Source organism: Vidua macroura, chromosome 3, assembly GCF_024509145.1.
Source record: "Vidua macroura isolate BioBank_ID:100142 chromosome 3, ASM2450914v1, whole genome shotgun sequence".
NCBI classification, from domain to species: domain Eukaryota; kingdom Metazoa; phylum Chordata; class Aves; order Passeriformes; family Viduidae; genus Vidua; species Vidua macroura.
The window spans coordinates 29,395,185-29,414,347 of NC_071573.1; the positions used below are offsets into that span (position 1 = coordinate 29,395,185).

At 37.3% G+C, this 19,163-nt stretch overlaps 1 protein-coding gene across 1 annotated transcript in view; it reads right to left on the reverse strand.

Annotated features, from left to right (window-relative positions):
* Positions 1-19,163, reverse strand: part of THADA (THADA armadillo repeat containing) — a 215,153-nt gene that overhangs the window by 41,712 nt on the left and 154,278 nt on the right. Inside the window, exons 31-32 of the mRNA XM_053972850.1 lie at positions 18,754-18,869; positions 4,725-4,810 (exon numbers count right to left, since the gene is read on the reverse strand). Coding sequence (XP_053828825.1) covers positions 4,725-4,810; positions 18,754-18,869 — 202 coding nt within the window. The remainder of the gene's footprint in view (positions 1-4,724; positions 4,811-18,753; positions 18,870-19,163) is intronic.

Below are 19,163 nucleotides of genomic sequence, written 5' to 3' on the forward strand. Positions count from 1 at the left end.
TATTTGCTCTGCATGTTACTTAAGACAGTATTTTGTTGTATTTGAGGACAAAACCAGCAGACAGTTGCAATAATACCTCATGTTTCTGATCACATACACACACATGTATAGTGCACAGTATTTTTTGCAACCATTTTTTTAGTTCATAAGCAGAATTTAAGAATCTTAACCTACATCTACAGAAGGTTTAGGTACTTGGAAGATAGCAAGAAAATGGGATTATCTTTTTGCAAAACTCAAGGAAAGAAAATAAGTAAGAGTAGAATACTGGCTACTCCATTTTGGTATCAAAACAATCTTTCTATGAACAGGATTAATCATGTAAATACTAAGTAACTGTTCCCACAGTTAACCACAGCACTGGAGTTTGGTTAATTTCAAGAACTTTTATAAATTCTACCACCTCAAGTAGAGAAAGGAAAAATGCTTAGTTAGACTACAAGTGGGATCTTTTCCTAAATCACAGATTCATCCTATTTGACATCCTGTTTAAATGTTTTCTCTTTCCCACCAAACTTGAATTTTGAAGACACTATACTTGACAACAGGCCAAACCAGCCAGCAGATTGACAGCATATATACAGGAGAAAGCAACAATTTGGCACGATTATCTTTAGCAAAACTTTCTTTCATCTTTTCCCTCTTCTGTTCTACATCCCACTTCACTGACATTGACAGAACTCTATCAACAAGTGCCATTTTTTGGAACACAACCCTGGCCAAAATGCGCTTCTATTCATCAAGTACACTACAGAGAGTTGTTTTTCCCCTCATGAAATGACGAAACATAACAAGAAAACTTTTTCAAGATGTGAGCAAGAAGGAAAATGTGACCACTCTGTCTTGTGGCATTCTTCATCTGTTAGAGAGACAGAGCATCCCAGATCTGAGTTTTCACTGCAATTCAACACTCTGGCTCCTGCGTTAGCAGCACTGCAGATCACAGTAATTTTTTGCTTCAAACACCAATTTTCAGAAGATTTGAAGGCAGGAGCGTCTATGACAGGTTCTCTCAGAAGTTCATATATTCAACAGAGGAATCTTATTTAGTGAAACAGTGTATCACACCAGAGTCCTGTACTCCACCACTTGCAAAGCCCGTCTCTGATGTGAGGAAAGCTTTTAACCTCACATGCACACATTGATCTGGAGCTGTACAGCTGACAGACCTCTGCTTCTAACTCCTCCTGATCAAAACTTGTGAATTTGCAAATAATCATATACACAGCTAAGGATGAACATGTTCTCACCTGGACTTAAGGTCATTTTCCCCACCCCAATATGCCTACAAATGCTACTTTATTCCTCTGTAATATCTGAAGCAGGGTAGAAGTGCCAGAATTATCCTCTGCAGGAGGACTGCTTTGTTCTCCCATGAGAATGAGAAGGCCCTAGACATCTGTGATTTCTGATCTATAAAAACAGTTAATGTGGAGAAAATATATCAAAGAGGTCTGCAAGAACAAATTCCCTGGACACTATGAATAACTACTAATAGTGACAATAGACATTAGCTCATGAAATAATTCTATACCTGGTAAGAACTTTCTTTACTCTCCATAACGGTAAAAATAGTATTTCTATATTTTAACTTTTTTTTTTCTTTTTTTTTTTTTTTAAAGGCTTGCTTCCAACCACAATTGATAACAGAAAAAAATACTTTTAAGTTTATATAGTCTTGGCATTATGTATTGTCTCAGCATATCTGAAAGCCCTCAGACACATCAGGAGCTGAGAAAAAAATTCTAGATTTTGCCTATAACCTCAAGGAAAGAAAAGTGTCTTTTCCCAGTGTCATGAATCAGGCAGCACTTCCATCCAGTGCAGCAAATAGGAATAACTATGGGGTTTGGGTTGTTTGGTTTTGTTTAAGATAAATAATCATCATTTAACCAGCAGTAATTTTTTAGCTGGACAAGATGCTTTTGGTATCCATTACTCCCTGCCTTCCCTAGCCAACATTTTAAAGCTGACTTTTTTGAATTTGTGAAGTAAATTCTCCAAGGGCTATCCTGCACTTTAAGAGACAGATTTTATTAATTCAAAACAACAAATCACTTACAGAAAATAATCATAATGTAGGAAAGGCCTAGGCAGAGATGTACTCTGAAAACCTCTTTGTAATTGTAACCCCTTTAGACAGGCATAATCAATTAGAAGTGGTCTGATTATAACCAGTTGCAGGCTCATTACATTGCATTCTCATTTCTGTTGATGAAAATCAGTTTCAGCCTGTGGCCTGGAACTCATATACAGCACTTCCTGGGGCCTCTTAGATAAACACATCAAGAAACAGTTTTATTTGGATTTGTCCTTCACCCTTTATTCATTGAAACAACTTTACAAATCAAGATTAGAACAGAGAAAAATTGGCTCATAACCAGAGATATGTACATATGAGTAAGATATTTAATCTCAGAAAAGTATAATGCTTCAATTAATAATCATATCTTTAAAACATTTAAATGGGAGACTCAAAACATTCAGTTTAAACTGGTGAGTTTAGTCTTTCTCTTACTGTATCATGGGACACTCAGTTTCTATTTAATATAAATACATAACTCCTTCCTTTCAGAAGGGCTTCTTGCCTGTGATACATAAAATTGTCCCCAATGGATCTTTAGATTTTCAAAACAGTACTTCCAGCCTAAGTTTTTACTCTCTGTAGACACTGCCTGAAATATGTAATTTTAAAGCTATGTAGGAATGAAACTTTTAAGCAAAACAATACTAATGAACTATACCAGAGCAGAAAGAATCTGCAAAAATAATTGCTTTCCTTCTGCAGAAATTGTACCTTACAGCACCCAGGTTTGGTACAGTCCACATGAGCTTTGAAAAACAAATTAATTCACTACAGTTGGTAATCCAGCCACAGCATGAAGCAGTCCTGCAAGCTCAAAGGGCTATTCACAAGTCAGGAGCATTAAAAAAAAGGAAGGGAGTTTCCTGGTGTGGAGAGGTCCATAAAAGTCTTTGCAAATGTGCAGCAATTGTTTAAAAACCAGAACAGATGAAAAAACCCCAAGGATAACTGAAATAGGAAAGAGACTGATAAAGGAAATGCAATGTCCACTAAGTAAGCAAAACTAGGAGCCCTCCCCTGGAGTACTGGCTGTTCCTTCCTGAAAGAAAATACAAAAATAGAGCTGAAGGGCGAGTGACAAGAATAATCACAAGATGAAAAAAAACTTCAGATGAAGAGAATACAGAAAAAACCAGGATGATTCATACCACAAAGGAGCTGAACAGTGGTAGAGGATCATGTTAAAAAAAGTGTAAAAATTAATATTCCCAAAAGGATCTCTCTTTAAAAAACTAGTATTCAAAGTAAAAGGGTGATGAGCCCAAATATGGTTGAAGGAGGCTTTTGTGGTTGATTTTGTTTATTTTGTAGCTGTAATACACAGCTAGAGGTTTTAATGTACTGCAAAGGATTATCACTAAGGTAAATGGCATATGAGGATTTAAAAAGCTTTATTCTGTAGTACTAAAAAATTAAGAAAATATATTTTTTAATTTAAGAATTATTGTTGGTAGATATAGCTTAGCCCCAGAAAAACCAGTAAAGAGCCAGGAAAAAAATTATTCCCAGAGACATGTTATATTGAAACTGCTTTAGATAAGGTGGTGCATTCCACCCTATAAAGCATGTGGCCCTTGCCTAGCCACTCTGTATGCCTGTCCTTCTGTTGTAAGGGCTAATTCTGCATCAACCTGTCTGAAGAAGTTAATTTCAGACATCTTCACCACCAATTTGCTTTCCTAACAACTATCCCTATTTGAACTGTACATTCACAAGAAATCACACCAATAGCAATTTTAGAATTAGAATGGAACTACATCAACTAAAGGTCTAGGCAAAAGAAGCAAAAGGAATTGGTTTTAAAATTAACAGTGCCCACAACATGACTCTCTGAAATAAAGAACAGTTCCAGTGACTTAAATGCAGTGTTAAGAATTTTAATGAAATGACAGAACTATTAATTAATTGCCTTCCTGGCCTGACAAGGTAATCTATTACTCACTTCTTCATAAGAAATGAACAAAATAGGCCCACAAGGAAGTACTTACAGCTGACTAAAAGCTGCCTACACACTGGCACACGTGAAAGGGTGTCCCTTCCTCCATACCTTTGTTTTTCTTATCGTTCACAGCTTGTTTTGTACAGTCACTAATTGTAATCTACAACATTAAAACAACTGATAGTTCTCATCGGTCCTTCAAAAAATTCCCATTGATAAACAATCAAAATGAAAAGAGAAACTGAAAGAAGCTCTCAGAGCTGTTTTTTATAAAACTTTTAAACATTAGAAAACATTTTCCCTGAAACTATTTCAGACGTCTCATGAAGGAACTTTTCTGTGGCTTTCTGGAAAGGTTAAAGTCGCAATGTCTTTTTAATCTTGGATTAAAAAAACATTTTGGAACATGGAGAGGATCATTTTTGTTGCTAGCCATTCTAGTACTAGGAATACTGCAAGATCACCACTTCAAGCCTTGACATGGAACTGTACCTCAGTTTTCCCCTCAACAAAACCTAGGACTAGCTCTTGAGAAGCAGAATTAAGAACCTTCTACAATGCAACTGAAGGATTCCAGAAGTTAGTAGATACCTTGAGCACAAGTATTACACTGTTGTTTCTCCAGATTCAACTTTCTTCCAGAGCTCAGAAATAGATACAAATATTAAATCCGATGTATAGAACAGTATATTGACTTACCTTGCTTTTGAAACTTCTCCAGGTGAGTACTCAACATCACAAGAATATCAAGATAGGCAGCTCTGGTCACCAAACAAGGATTTAGCCTTAAAAAAAAAAAAAAAAAAAAAAAAATCTTGTCTTTAAAGCTTTAATCCTTATAACCTTATGCTCAGAAACAGCAGAAAGCAAACTAGTTTGGCATGTCTGTTTTAATTAATGAAGATAAACTACTGGTCAAATGAGAAAGCATATATAAAATCATTAGGCCAAGTTATCTAAGCTTCATTTCCAGGTCCATTCTGAGTGACAGTCTCCCTTGCAGAATGGCAACACCTTCCTTCTCCAGCCATTCCACTGAATGGCAGTTGAAGCATTTTATTATTACTGGATAAACTAGCTCGTTGTAGCACCTACTAGGTCTTTTTGTTTATAGATAATGCGTGTAACTAAACGCATCAACAAAAAGAAGTCTTCAGTTCTTATTGTTACAGTTCATAAAAGAGAAACTTCACTTGCAAGGTACCTGCTGCACCTTTTTAATGGCCATAGCTCTCTCACTGTTCTGATGAAGACCAGAGGTGTTATGTTTTTAAAATTAGGTATTTCTTTTTCCAAACAAGAATATTTGTGATTTTGTGTATAGAATGGAAATTGGTAATAAGCCACTTTCTGCTCTACCTTTTCAATTTGCAAGTGAGAAACATCTATTTTCTCTCCAATTAAAAAAACAACATTAGGTTAACAACTTCATTTCTCTTAGTATTACTATCACTGAAATATACTTAGCCATGAAAACTTTTTTAAAATATAATTTAAAATGTGAACAAACAGGAAATCTAGTTCAAAACAGAAATTATTCTGAAGAGTCCAATGGGATTTGTACTAAAACAAAAACTTTCAGAATCAAGCAGCACAAGCTTGAAGTATGACTAATTCTGTTCAGTATTTCATTTTTATTTTATCTGGCACTTTCTTTGTATGCTTATCTTAATGTTTGAAACTCTTTCAAAAATTGTTAATTAAAAATGTTCTAACAAATATTCTGAACTCTAACACCTTTAAAATTCAGAAAAAAAGGTTTTTTCAAGTAAGATATGTGATCATGACATAAAAATGAAAGGTTTGAGGCTCTTACATAGTTTGGCCGCTGTACTTGCCTATGGAGAGTAAGCCTATGAACCTATTAAAAAAGACAACTTTAACCAGAAACATTGCTCTCACCTTCAGTAACAAACTCTGCAAGAAGCCTAAACTACTTATGCTTTCTTTTATGACCTACAATAGTAGGCATCCACATAACTCACAGCAGAATATGTGCTACCAGGATCTCTCTTCAGAAGAGTTTTTTTGTTCTCCTTTTGCATAAAAAAGAGACTTTTTGGACACTTGCTTACTAGTGAAGTAGTCTAGGTTCATACCTCCCCAAACTTCTTCATGCTTGCCTCCTACCACTTGCCTTAAAGCTCAAGAGCTACAAGCTGCCTGCTGAGAATATGTACATCAACAAGAACCAAAGCCTTAAGAAGCCAAAGCAATTTTAATATGGCCTATTTTTGGAGAGTCATATTAGGCAGACTTAATTTCTATCCACCCTGATTAAGCAAAGATCTTTCCTGTATCTTGGGCATCCAGTTGCTGCCTAAGCTGCTCTTCACAAATGTGTATGAAAACACAACCAAGGAGTACTCACAGAGCTTCTCATGGGAGCTCAAGCCATGAGAAAACAGAGGAACTGATCAGTCAAAGGCTCAGAAGAAAAACAAACCACAAGAGGTCTCTCACAAATGGATGAAAGCAGCCACAATAGTTTCCAGCCAATATGAGGAACCTAATGGGTCTACTGCACTTCAGCTCCCTCAAAAGAATCACTTATCATTCCATGTTTTCAGGGGAAAAAAAATTTCCAACATACAAACTGTGCCCTGGGCAAAACATGGCTGATGCAACTTTTACTGCAACACTGGCATGTTTTTTTTATTCTGGTCCACCTTTTAAGCACTTACCACTTCATTTTAAGTATGTGCATATGCATGTTTTGATTTTGAAATAAGATTTTTCCAGCATAAAACATGCCAAACGTTTGTCCTTGGCTGGTTCTGTTGCTCTGGTGATGCTAGTGAATTCTCATCTATATGTGCCAGACAGACACAACAGGAAATTCAGTTTTCCAAAACCAAGAAACTTCAGTGTTGTTCAGACTGTAGCAGAAAGCTCAGTCTTGAAGACAATCAAACTGTGATTTACGTAACAGATCTGACAGCCAAAAATCACAATGCTAAACATTTCAAATGATGCACTGCACAGTATTTAACATGACCTGTTCGTGCAGAACTTCAGCAACACGAGTGGGAACAGTACAAGATGTTTCCTTTTTAACACCAATACCAATAAAGTGGTGTTCTCATAAACAAGATTTGAGGAAATATGTCTCCAAACAAGAAAGTCACAGCAGTAGCAAAAGGTGGGAGCTCCAGACATCTGGAACAGCATTCCTTTTTTCTGTCCAAAACCCAACAATTATTTCATTTCCCTTCCAATCTGGTTATTAACGGAAACAAATACATCATAAGCTCACTCCACATGATAAAATATACATGACTCTGAATGAGGCAGAGCTAGAGATGGTTAGGACTCTCATATCTAAGGATATATCCACCCAGAAATATCAAATAGCTATCAAAACAATATTCATACTATTACACATCTATACTAACAGCAGGCTAATGATGCCAGGGCACAGATGCATACCTGATTAAAGCAATGCTTTGTCTATGCTAGCCAGTAGTTTAGTGTAACAACAGCACATCTGGAAGTCAAAGAGCTTGCACCAAAGACCCAACGGCCACCTGACATACTGCGTCCAGATGCCTTAAACCATTATTTTCAGAAGTTCAATTTGTTGCTTTGTGTTTGGATATAGAGCTTATAGCCAGCCTGCTCCTGGAATCTTACTGCACTTAGGAGCTTGCCCCCACACTTTCTAGTACTCCTTCATAACGCTCTCACTTGGAGCTTGACTGTCCAGGTGGAAATAAGATCAGGTCACAGGCAACTGCTGCATTAAGTTTCACTAACAGCTAATGCTGCAGAATGTTTCAACACCTCTGACCAAAGAGAGGTCAAAGGCTGTCTGCCCTGAGTAACATGCAGAAGTCAAGCACTGTCACAGAATGGAAGGAATCTGCCACACAGAGGGAAGGAAGACTCCTGCGACAGGCAGGAACAGAAAGGATTACTACTTCAGATTACTGCTTAGAAAGAACAAGATGCAGAAAAAACGTATTTCTAATTTAATCAATGAGAACAAAATTATGATGGGAGGAGCTGCTGTGTCCTTACCAGATCATCCTATGAGGATAGGCTAAGAGAACTGGCATTGCTCAGACTCAAAAATATTGCAGCCTTCCAGGACCTAAAGGGAGCCTGCAAGAGAGAGACTTTACAAGAGCCTATAGTGACAGGACAAGGGGGAATGGATTCAGACTGAATAAGAGCAGGCTTAGATTATACATTAAGAAGAAATCCTTTGCTGTGAGGATGGTGAGGCACTGGAATAGGTTGCCCAGAGCAGCTGTGCATGCCCCATCCCTGGAGGTGTTCAAGGCCAGGTTGGATGGAGCTCTGAAGAGCCTCTTCCAGTTGAAGGTAGTGACAAGCTCACAGTAGAGGAGTAGGAACTAGGTGATTTTTGAGGTCCATTTCAACCCAGGTGATTCTATGATTCTACAATCATGGAACTCCACAGAATTCAAGGTCATTGAAAGAACACAAGTCAATAAAGTTAAAAGGACTGAAGATTTTAAAGGGTTTACACTTTTTTTTTTTTTTTTGTAATTGCCCAAAGCCTAACAGTATCTTCACTATGATAGAAGTGTCTTTTTTTTTCCTTACTATTTTAGGTAGGTTTGGCTGAACAGTAGAAAATTTGAAAACACAGGTGCCAGTTTGCATATTATTGACACTTCATAGCAGATTTCTGGATTAGATCCTGAAAATAGAAGTCTTCCAAACCTACTCAACCTGTCATTAATGCTGAACAAGTAACTGGGGATAGAATAGACAGATTTCTTTGCAATAGCATTTTCAATTCTGGCCTGTGAATATAAAATTTAAAATAGAGTTCAAGACACTTGCAGAAGGAAACCTTTTGTTAGCCATTAGGAGTCCAGGGACTTCTTTTCAAAGGAAAAGGTTAATGGAGTTAAAGAGTCCATTAAAATTCACAGGCTCCTGTTCACGGGCCTTTGAAGAGGCCTCAGTTAAGCACTTATAGAATATTATATGACCAGAGTAACAAAGAGCTATTTGTTTTCAACAAGGAACTGCCTGGGAGGTGAATGAGGAAGCATACCCTTCAGAAGATGAAAATCAGACTGGGCAGGTTCAGAAGCTCCATGTGCAACACTGGGGTTTGCTCCAGCTGGCTTTGGCTACCTACAGTAGCAGTAGGGCTGCTTTGATTTCTGCTCTGCCTTTACCTCCACTAAGTACCATTGATTGCAGCTCAGGTCTATGCAACTGAAATCAATCCTAGACTCTCACAGCTTGGAGCTCTACAAATATTATCTTTAAAATGTTTGATTCACCTTTTATAGTTAAGTCATGCTGAATTTGAGGTAGTCATTGGTTTGCTTATTTTGGATGGCAGATCTAATGAAAACCAATCTGGCATTTATTGAAGAAATCAGCAATATGTGGTCACAGACCTCCTGTGTAGCTGGCTCCCACAACCTCATTGCTTCAACTCTATAAGGAACACATGGCTTAACTTTTAAAATTCAGTTTGTCCTGTATTACTGTTTCATTTAAACAAGATCAACATTAATGAATTACGGGGCAAATTACCTTCTTTTCCAAGAGAAACAACAAGGAGCAAAGAACATGGAAATCTCAGACATTTGGCCTCAATTCTGTCAGAACACTGGGAAAAAGACAATCTCTTGCTTTTCTGTAACCCCTATGATTTGCAGAGGCCCTTAAACAGCATTTCTGCTTATCAACGGGCATCATTTATAACCATCCACATTTCTGTATTAAAGTCAGGATGCCAACACCCCTTTATAGCAAGTACCAAAGAAGTTTGATGTACAACTTCTGTAGATTCTCATTATCTTCCCAAATCCCCAGTTTTCAATGACAGTCAGTTGATTTAAGAAGCTGACAGCTATTTTATCCTGGATCATTCCTCTTTTTCCACCTCACTTCAAGATGAGCAACAACAACTGTAACATTAATTTATTGCATTTGTTACATAAATAAGACAGATACAAGCTAGTGATTATGAAATCAAAGCATTTCGTGTTAATGTTTATTACATTAGCTTTTGGTTATTCTAGAAATTCAATGTTTTCCAAAGAGGTCGTTTATTTTGCTCATATTTTTCCTCATTGGGAAACAGATGTTGGAAAACTACTAGCAGGACAAGCACTATTTAATATACAGTAACTTACAATATTTACTAAAAATTTAACAACATAAAAATCAAAGCATATTTCCTCAAACTCTCAATGAGCACTAAGAAATTTCAAATGCAATCTGACAATTAATGTCTCTCAAATAAAAATCCATAATATCTCTCTTGTGGATGAGGTTAGCTACAGGTATCTTAGTGTAGTTGGCTATCTTAGTGATTTCTAAAACCTTTTGTTAGAGGTTTCAGAAAAGCTCTGCATTTTGCAGTCTCCAAGCTTTTAGAAACATCTGAAAGACTGTAAATTTTTTACCCAGTGCTGCTTTATGAATCTTTTTAACTTCTAATTTTATTTCTGAAATGGGAATATAACTTTTTTAAATAACTAACAAAGTAGAATTTCCTCCTAATAATGTAACATGTACATTACAGGTGTGGTCACAGAAAAACAGTAAATAATTAACAGTATTTGACAATATTTTTTTTAATACAGTGTTTAAGTGACTCTTAGCAATTCAGATTGGTTAATCTCAGCTCCAAACTTTAAAAACTGATGACAATTTTTGGATGATGAATCAAGCTGATGTAGAACTTTAGTCAAAATTATACAACTTACAAAGTCACTTACAAATCCTTGTATTTTGTCCAAAACAGTCACAATACACTCTTAAGCATCAGGGTAAAAATACCAGAGTTGGCAAGATCACAAGGGCAACCCCTTCAAAGGTCAATTCACAGCTACCTTGTGAAGAAGAAGAGATTCATCGTAATGACTTGCATGACTGTTTTCATTTCAATTTTCAAAGTGACCAATTAATTAAATGAACTGCCTACTCCTTCTCTGGTCTTCAATGGAAAAGCCACTCTTACTGTAATGCTGTATGTTTCTGAAGCCTTTAGAAAGGCTGGAAAGCACTAAAGTTCCTGGAAGGAAGACCTGCTCTTATGATTAAACTTATCAATATCATTTTAGATAAAGTCCCATATTAAAATAAACACTGTAATTACTAAACACTGCCCTATTCTTCTGTGTCAATAACATGTAACTGTCAAAGAAATTTATATTTTAGCTGGCAGAAAATAGATCAGCTCGCTGGTGATGAATTTAAACCCCAAATTCTCCCAACTTTCTAGCCACCAGTATTACATACAGTTTTTGATTCCACGGGATCAACAGAATTTGTTTCCTGAATATCATATTCAAGTTAATGCACAGGATGCAATTGCACAAATTACTGTATTTCTGAACTGTATAAACATTTCTGATAAGTCAAAATTTTAGCAACATTAGAGGCTGGATTTTCATCTTTAGCACTACATAAACACAGGAAAGAATTTTTATTAAGTCCAACATGTCAAAGCTGGTACTTGGGGATGGGATCTGTGCAACTTCCTATTATGAGTTTCCTACTGTGCCTTTGTCTTCCATAATCTCAGCTTTTGTGGCTGGCACACTGGCAACTAAATTTTGGGTTTACAGTTTATTTTCCCCTCTCTATCAACTTTTCAGCATACTCCTTGCTGAAGAATGCCCAATCTCCAGAAGTATTCCTCCTTCTGGTGGCCAGATTATTCTGCTATGTGACCTGACATTGTGTCAGCTAAAATATCTTCTAAACACACCAAAAAGTGATGTCTTGAGTCTTGATCTGTGACATCTGTGATGTCCTGAGTCTTGATACAGTCAACTCTACATAATCCTTGAGGGCTGTCCATGGGGAGCTCTATCCTTGGAGGGTTGCTGATGAACCAGGCCAAGCTGGCTTTGTACTGACCACATTTTACCTGCAGCGTGATCTGGTAAAGGATCAGTTATCATTTATGGAGGCCACAAAGCTTATGGAAATCACTCCTACACGTATGGCGAGTGGCTGATTAAGAGATTAAATCTTCTCCTGTTGTTTTGGTTATTAGCTTTCAAATTCTGCAGTATTCTAAAGACTGAGGTTTTTGGGGGTGTATTTATTTAGATGGCAGCATTCATACTTTAATCTGTTTTCTCTCAGAGCTCACATCTGTAGCACTGAATCAACATGCATGGCCTTCCTTCTGTCTTCTTAAGGAGACATTAATAATGGATTTAATTATTAAACTTTGTCCATAGCATTTTTAAGCATGTAATACAAAACCAGCACATCAATGAACATCACGACCAACAGACCTACATTTAATGGAAAGCATTTAAAAAAGTAATAATGAAGCCTTCACTACCAAGTAAACCTTGCTGAGTTCCTGGAAGCGCAGGAACATGCACATAGAAACAGAAATACAAACATTAGTAAAAGTGCATCTGCTTGCCTACTTGGTACTGTTGAGATCTTCTCCATGTAATTACCATGTGCACATCCCCCTCACTTGCCCATTCTATAGGGACAGCTCATCCAGCATTAGAACAGGCTTTGTCTCCAAAGGGAGTTGCTAGTCTGGTGATTTAAGTTTTTCTACCACCCTCAAAGCCAGACTATTATGTTGTTATTAGTTTCCCTGGTAAAGACAGAAAATTTATTGCTTTAAAAAGAAGCTACACAAATTATTTTTTCATTGTCATACCACCAAAAACATCCTGAGTTTCAGCTATTAAGAAAAATTAATTTGTGCTCCAGCTGTCCTTGGTGAATGATACTCAAAGGCTGTGTTTTGTTGGTGTTGTTTTTAGCATACCTGATTGATAAAATAATCCTGGCTGTTCTCTTTTTTGTTCTTTTAATGAGAACCTAATGTGATTCCTGAGCAACATCCTAAAAAACTTAAGAGGTCAAACTAATCCCATGTGCAATTTTAATGAATTTTACACAATTAAATCAAGGGGCTTACATATGAAGAAAAAGCTATGAAAACTCTTATGTTTATTTATTGAAAAGCATTTTCAGATGTGAGGATTTATGTCCAAAATCTGTAACTGTAGATTGTTTCTGCCTACTCCAAATGTTGCACTGGTGGAGGGAACACCTTAAACAACCTTATCCAAAACTTAATATTCCTGGAATGTTCCTATTTAAGTTAGGAATACACCTATGAACCAGAGTCAAACACTATTTTATCTTATGCAAAGCACATTTAAACTTCATCCTGAAGTCCAAACATCTCTACTGATACCCAAAGTGGGTGCTCCAAAACAAGCAATCACCAACTGCCTAAATAAACAGTTTGTAGCCGTGTAAAGGATACTGTTATCAAAACTGGTGAAAGAGTGGACTTGGAGCAGCACAGAAACCTAAATCAGGCTGCTAAAAGCACGTAAGATTTAAATTAGTGCCTCTAGGAATACATTTATGAACAATGACGTGCTATGAGTGTTCTCAAAAACAAAGACAAATGAGGCTAAACAAGGCCCATGGGTTAGAATGTGCAGATTAACAAATTACTGGTGAGTCAGCACCAAGCCTGACAGAGTTCAAGAAGCATTTGGACAATGCTCTCAGGCACATGGTGTAACTCCTGGGGATGGCCTGTGCAGAGCCAGGAGTCGGACTCGATGATCCTTGCAGGTCCCTTCCAACTCAGCATATTCTGTGACTCTGTGAGCTGTTCATACTGGTACACTTCATTTTCCGCTGGAACAGGACAACAAAAATTTCCCTTCCTGTTTTGTGTGTACAAGGGTAATGCTCCAGCTTACAGAAAGTTTTCAACTTGAAACCTGGTAAATAAACTTCTGCAGAGAAAGGCTCAATCATTAAAACTATTTTCAACTTTTGAACTTGGCTGTACAACACATACAGACCACTAACGAACAAAGACAATTAACTGCACTTCTCAATGTGTAGGTTTTAAAGACAGAAATGAAAAAGTGGAAAAGTTAGAAAACAGGGAGATGCCAAGTGCAGATATGGCCTTGGAAGGACAAGAAGTTTCATCTTGATGTCATGGAAGAAGAAGAGGCAAGAGTACTAAAACAAGAGGAGGACTTCTCTCTCTGTCAAGGATAACCTCACATTCTCCCCACTTCCTGCTGTTTTGAAAGTACAAAAAACCACTTCCAACTCCCAAATAAGGACCACTTCAAAAATCACATAGAGGCTGCTTGCAAAGCTGCAGAGAGCCATGGGCATGTTGCACCTCTGCCTAGGTATGCCTGCATGTGCCCCAGTTTTGCCTGTAATAGTCTGCTCACTAGAAGTCACCACTGTCCTAAGAGGCATATGAGAAAAAAGGCATATTTAGGTTATAGTCTGAGCCATGAAGTCCTGAAACTACAAAGAGGCCATATTCTTGCTTTCTACACAGATAGCCTAAATGCACCTCATGTGAAGTTCCTCCTAGGAAGGACCTATGACTGCTTATCTGCCTACTGTCACTCGCATAGCGCTGCCAAAAGCAGAAGGGGAAAAGGGATACAACAGGCTTGATGGAGTGCCATGGCCATCAAAACTTGACAAGTTACTATACTCTGTAGGGCTATAAAATACGGATGAGATTTTCCTCATTGAAAGCAGTCATAGCTGCACCATCGGAGGATCAGCCAGGGGAAAACCAAGCAGTACATATCTCAGCGAACAGTGAATCTCATTTTGAGCCCATGCCTAAAATAACTTCTGCATGTATTCATTGTGCAAGCTCGAATCTTGTGCAGGATCTATTTGTATTTTTAACAGTGCCAACCATAAAGCGGAGAGCTGTAAGCAGCAGCACTGCAGAGTATGGGTTATTTTGGTTATAAAAAACACCGCAGGTGGCCCATTCCAGATAAACCAGTGACTCCTTGCAAAATGCAAAGCCAACTGGTTTTATACGTGGTTGCGCCTCACAAGTCAGTTTCAAGAAAGCCACCTTCTTAGAAGTAAACTCTCCCAGCGCAGACAAGCTCTCAGCTGAGAAATGACACATGGCTAGAGGTTAGCAGAGTATGTTATTTGACTTCTGGCAGAACCTCAAAGTCTTTTCCCCCTCCTGTGGTCTCCAGTAAGTAGGAAGGCGGAAAAAGAAAATCCAACTCAAAGTGCTGAAAAGCAGCTTTCTACAGCAAAGCCATGCAATGACATTATTTCTCAAATTTTCCAATACCAATACTTTGTCATGCCAAAGGCTACAAATTAAACAAGAGAGATATTTCTGGGACTTCTGTACAACACATTACCAAATCCAAAGGCTGCTCTTCTAGCGCCCTGTATTTATGAAGGAGAAGGCATCTCGAGTTAGTCTTGTAACTCCCTGGTATGAAGTTGAGCTAAAAACTACTTTTTAAAAAAAATTATTCATATGACAGAGCTTTGAATGCTTTCAAAGATTTAGCTTGATAAACTTTTAAAGCTTTCATCAGACTAATTTATATCACTTAGTCCCATCACCTAAGTTCTCCAACAAAACAGATTTTATGTATTTTTTTTTTCTGTTCTCAAACACCCTGCATCTCCCACATTTGCAAAAAATGCAGTTAACTTACACTGGTGTGAAGGTGAGGGAAAGCAGTAACATTACTAAACCACTTGAGACTAACAAACAGGTATATTCAAAACAAAATAAAAAAAAACCCGCCAAGCTAAGTATAAACATACAGTTAAAGTGAAAAGATTGAACCATCACCTTGAGAAGTGGATAAAAGGCAGGTCTCATTCAAAACATCAAAAATTAAAATACTGGTTTTGAATACACAGAAAAGTTAATGTTTTGAAGATACAAAAAAAAGCCAAGAAGAAAAAGTCACCATGCTGTCCCAGCAGTATGAGAAGTCTGCCTTTACAACAGACAGAAAACATCAGTTGAAAAAGTGAATGCTTTATGAAATTCGATTTGGGGAATATGACCCATTATTTTATTCTCTAAAGGAAAATCAGGGCGTAGCATGGAGAAGAAAAAAGAGATTAGTATATTACATGGAATGTGCAACAAAATATTGAGCTATTCTACACCAATAAATTCTGATGAAAGGAAATTCCATTCTGGCCCTGAAAAGGCAAAGAAAACCCTAAACAAAAACCCAAACAAAAAAAACCCCACTCAGTTCAGGAAACCACTGAAAATGATAATCTCTTCTCCAAATACACACACATGACAACTGAGCCTCATTTTTAAGAACGACATATGCAATCCAAAGTTCTGTAATTCAAGATTCTCAGAGAAGTTTGCTCCATAGTACAAAGGAAGTACATAGTTGAAAGTACACCAGCAAGAATTTAACAGAACTAGCACAGAAACGTGATTGAAAATTGATGTTTGGAAATAATTCCCCAGATTCACAAACCACCTTCCTGTTATTTAAACTTTTTTTAACCATTTAAAGATTAACAGTGAGTGCCTCTTACAGCCTCTTTTCAAATAGTCTCTGCCCTGCAGTATCGGTGGCATGGTAAATTATCTCCTTATGGAAAAGGCAGAAAAACCAGATGGAGATCCATTAGCTTCTCTCTGTGATGCTCATTCTCTTTGCCTGAACAGAAATAAGGCAAGAATGTCTGTACATGACTGAGGATGACTCCAACCAGCCATCACCCTCTGTTGACAGCAAAAGATGCATATCAAGAAGTCTAACAACAGGGCAAGAATAAAGTGCTGGATTCCTAATAGGCGCTCCCAACACCCAGAAACCTACACACACACAAAGTTTCACAACTCAGTTGCCAAGCAATCTTCTAAAAGTCCTTTATAACAAGAAAAAAGAAAGGCAAGAGCAAGACCCTCACACTCCACTGTTGATCACAGAGCAGTTGTTCACACAGTCAACTACTAACAGTAAAGCTGCACACTGCATGTGGGACACTAAAACCACCAGAAAACACCACTTCAATATCCTTGTTTGTTTGGGTTGCTTCTTGGAGGTTTTTCCCTTTGCTTTTTTTCTTAATGACACCATACTGAATACATTTATCTAAAGCAAAAGTTAAGGGAATTACAGAGGGCAGGACAGACAGACTGAAGGGAGGGAGGGAGCGAGGGAGCGAGGGAGCGAGGGAGGAAGGAAGATGTTAGCTTAAAGTGTGCAAGAATTATAAAGTACATTAGAAATTTGCAAAAAACAGTTTCTATCAGTTAAAGTCCCCATGCTTTAAGTTAGTGTTGGAAGGCTGCATGCTTGTAATACAAAATTTTACTATCTAGGGAGAAAGACATTCTAAAATCCTTTATGTATAGCATTAACTGCATTGTTGAGAACTATGACAAGGCTACAACAAACCGACAAAATGTGCTGCTGACATCAACACGTACAGCTGTGACTTTTTACAGGCAAGTGAAAGAGAAAACACTTCTCTTCAAGAAAACACCTTTACTGTACACAAGAATTTCTTAGAAAGGGCCTGAAAAGCTCTCATTTCCAGAGATGATAATAAAATAATTTTAAAAACCTCACTAAAAACCTAACCAGTCATCAATCAGTGACCGATGTATTAAAAAGGGTGGCTCTGAAAAATTACTTTGGAAATAGAATTTATTTAAAATCTGTAATGAACAGAGCCAGGCCTTTATGTATTTGCTGCAAGAGAAAAAGGTTTGAATTACTTAGCATGAGTGCCTTTCTACTGAATTCAATCTCTAGTGCTTGGGGTTTTACTCTTTATAACAGCATCAGTGAATTTAAATTAGTTATGCAAATTAACATTCTCATTTAAACATTTGAAAATGCTTACGGTGATTCAAGTGAAAATGTCCACCAAATCCACCATGATGTCTCCAGTTGGGGCAGAGAGCAGATGCACAGGAAATGGACGCAAACAAGAGTGACATTTGCCAAAACCTCAAGGTTGCTAAAGAATTTCTTGAGCCAACTGTGAAGTCTACATACTCAGTAACCTCACTGGACTTTCCTTCCATGACTTGTTAAATCGTCGTTTAAAAATTCAGACAGGTTTAAAACCAAGACTATCTTAAATCACAGAGTTCCATAGACACATTAAAATTACATTAAAAACTTCATCAGTTGGTTTCTTTTACATCTGCCACCTTGGACAGAATGCTAATTTCCTGTCCCTTTCTCTGTGACTCATATTTCACATCCTTCAGTTGTCCTTTTTCCATTATTAAAAAAATAATCTCAGCCTATTTAATCAGTCTCCAAGTAGAAACTGTTCTCTATGCAAGGACCTGTGCTGTTGTTCACAACTGATTCCTTTAGAGTTTTGGGTAGGAATTCTCATGGATAGAAATTCTCAAAAGCAATTGCTGAGATAAAGTAGAGAAGGAAAAAGGAAAAGAAAGACAGAATGAGGAAGAGAGAGAGAAAAAAAAGAGGAAGAGAGGAGAAAGAGCGAAAGAGACAGAGAGCAAGAGAGAGAAAGAAAGAGACCAAGAGAGAGCAAGAGAAAGCAAGAGAGCTCGTTACTGAGTTATATGTAGGTCACCTGAAAATGAACTTCTGAAAAATGTTTCCCAATGTTTCTATCTTGGATTGTTTGTGGGCAGCTAAACACTTTTAGTTTAAACAATTGCCATGACATTTTCCCACTAATTTTCTGTGAAGGTCAAAGTCAGAAAAGCAGCAACATAAAAACCTCATATATTATATGTGGCATATTCTTCTTAGCCAAGAAGCACCAGTTATCCTCAAAATGTCTGTTTCTGTAGGAATGTTCATTCACAGTTATTTTTTTCTTTCATGATTAGACTACAATCCTTGCTTTTGGAAAAAAAAAATAACCTCAATTAAAAATCAGCAATCCAATAAGGCATCTAAATTTTACATATTTCAACACAAATAAATCTTACCTTTTAGCCAGCCACAACTTGGTTCCCATACAGGAAATGATGTCACACAGTCCCTGCTGGAAGTCCAAACTAACAAACTGGTTTGATTCTAGGTACGACTGCAGCAAGTGAAAAACCTAAATTTAAAAAAAAAAAAAAATCAAATTAAGAGTTTCTAGCCACTGCTTTTCCTCCAAATAACTGAAAGATGAAACGTCGCCTGCAAAACGAACAACCATTACCCAAGGAAAAACATGTATTCACTTGGCCTCACAGCAGACAGAATCCTTAAATCCTCAAGTTGCCCCATCTTTAAAACCCATTTTTCACACAAAACAACAGAAAGTGTTGGAAGATGTTTACCTCCATGAAGTCAACAGAAGGCAACTGGATGAACCTTGCTCCTCTGGCCTTTTTCAACTTAAGTATCC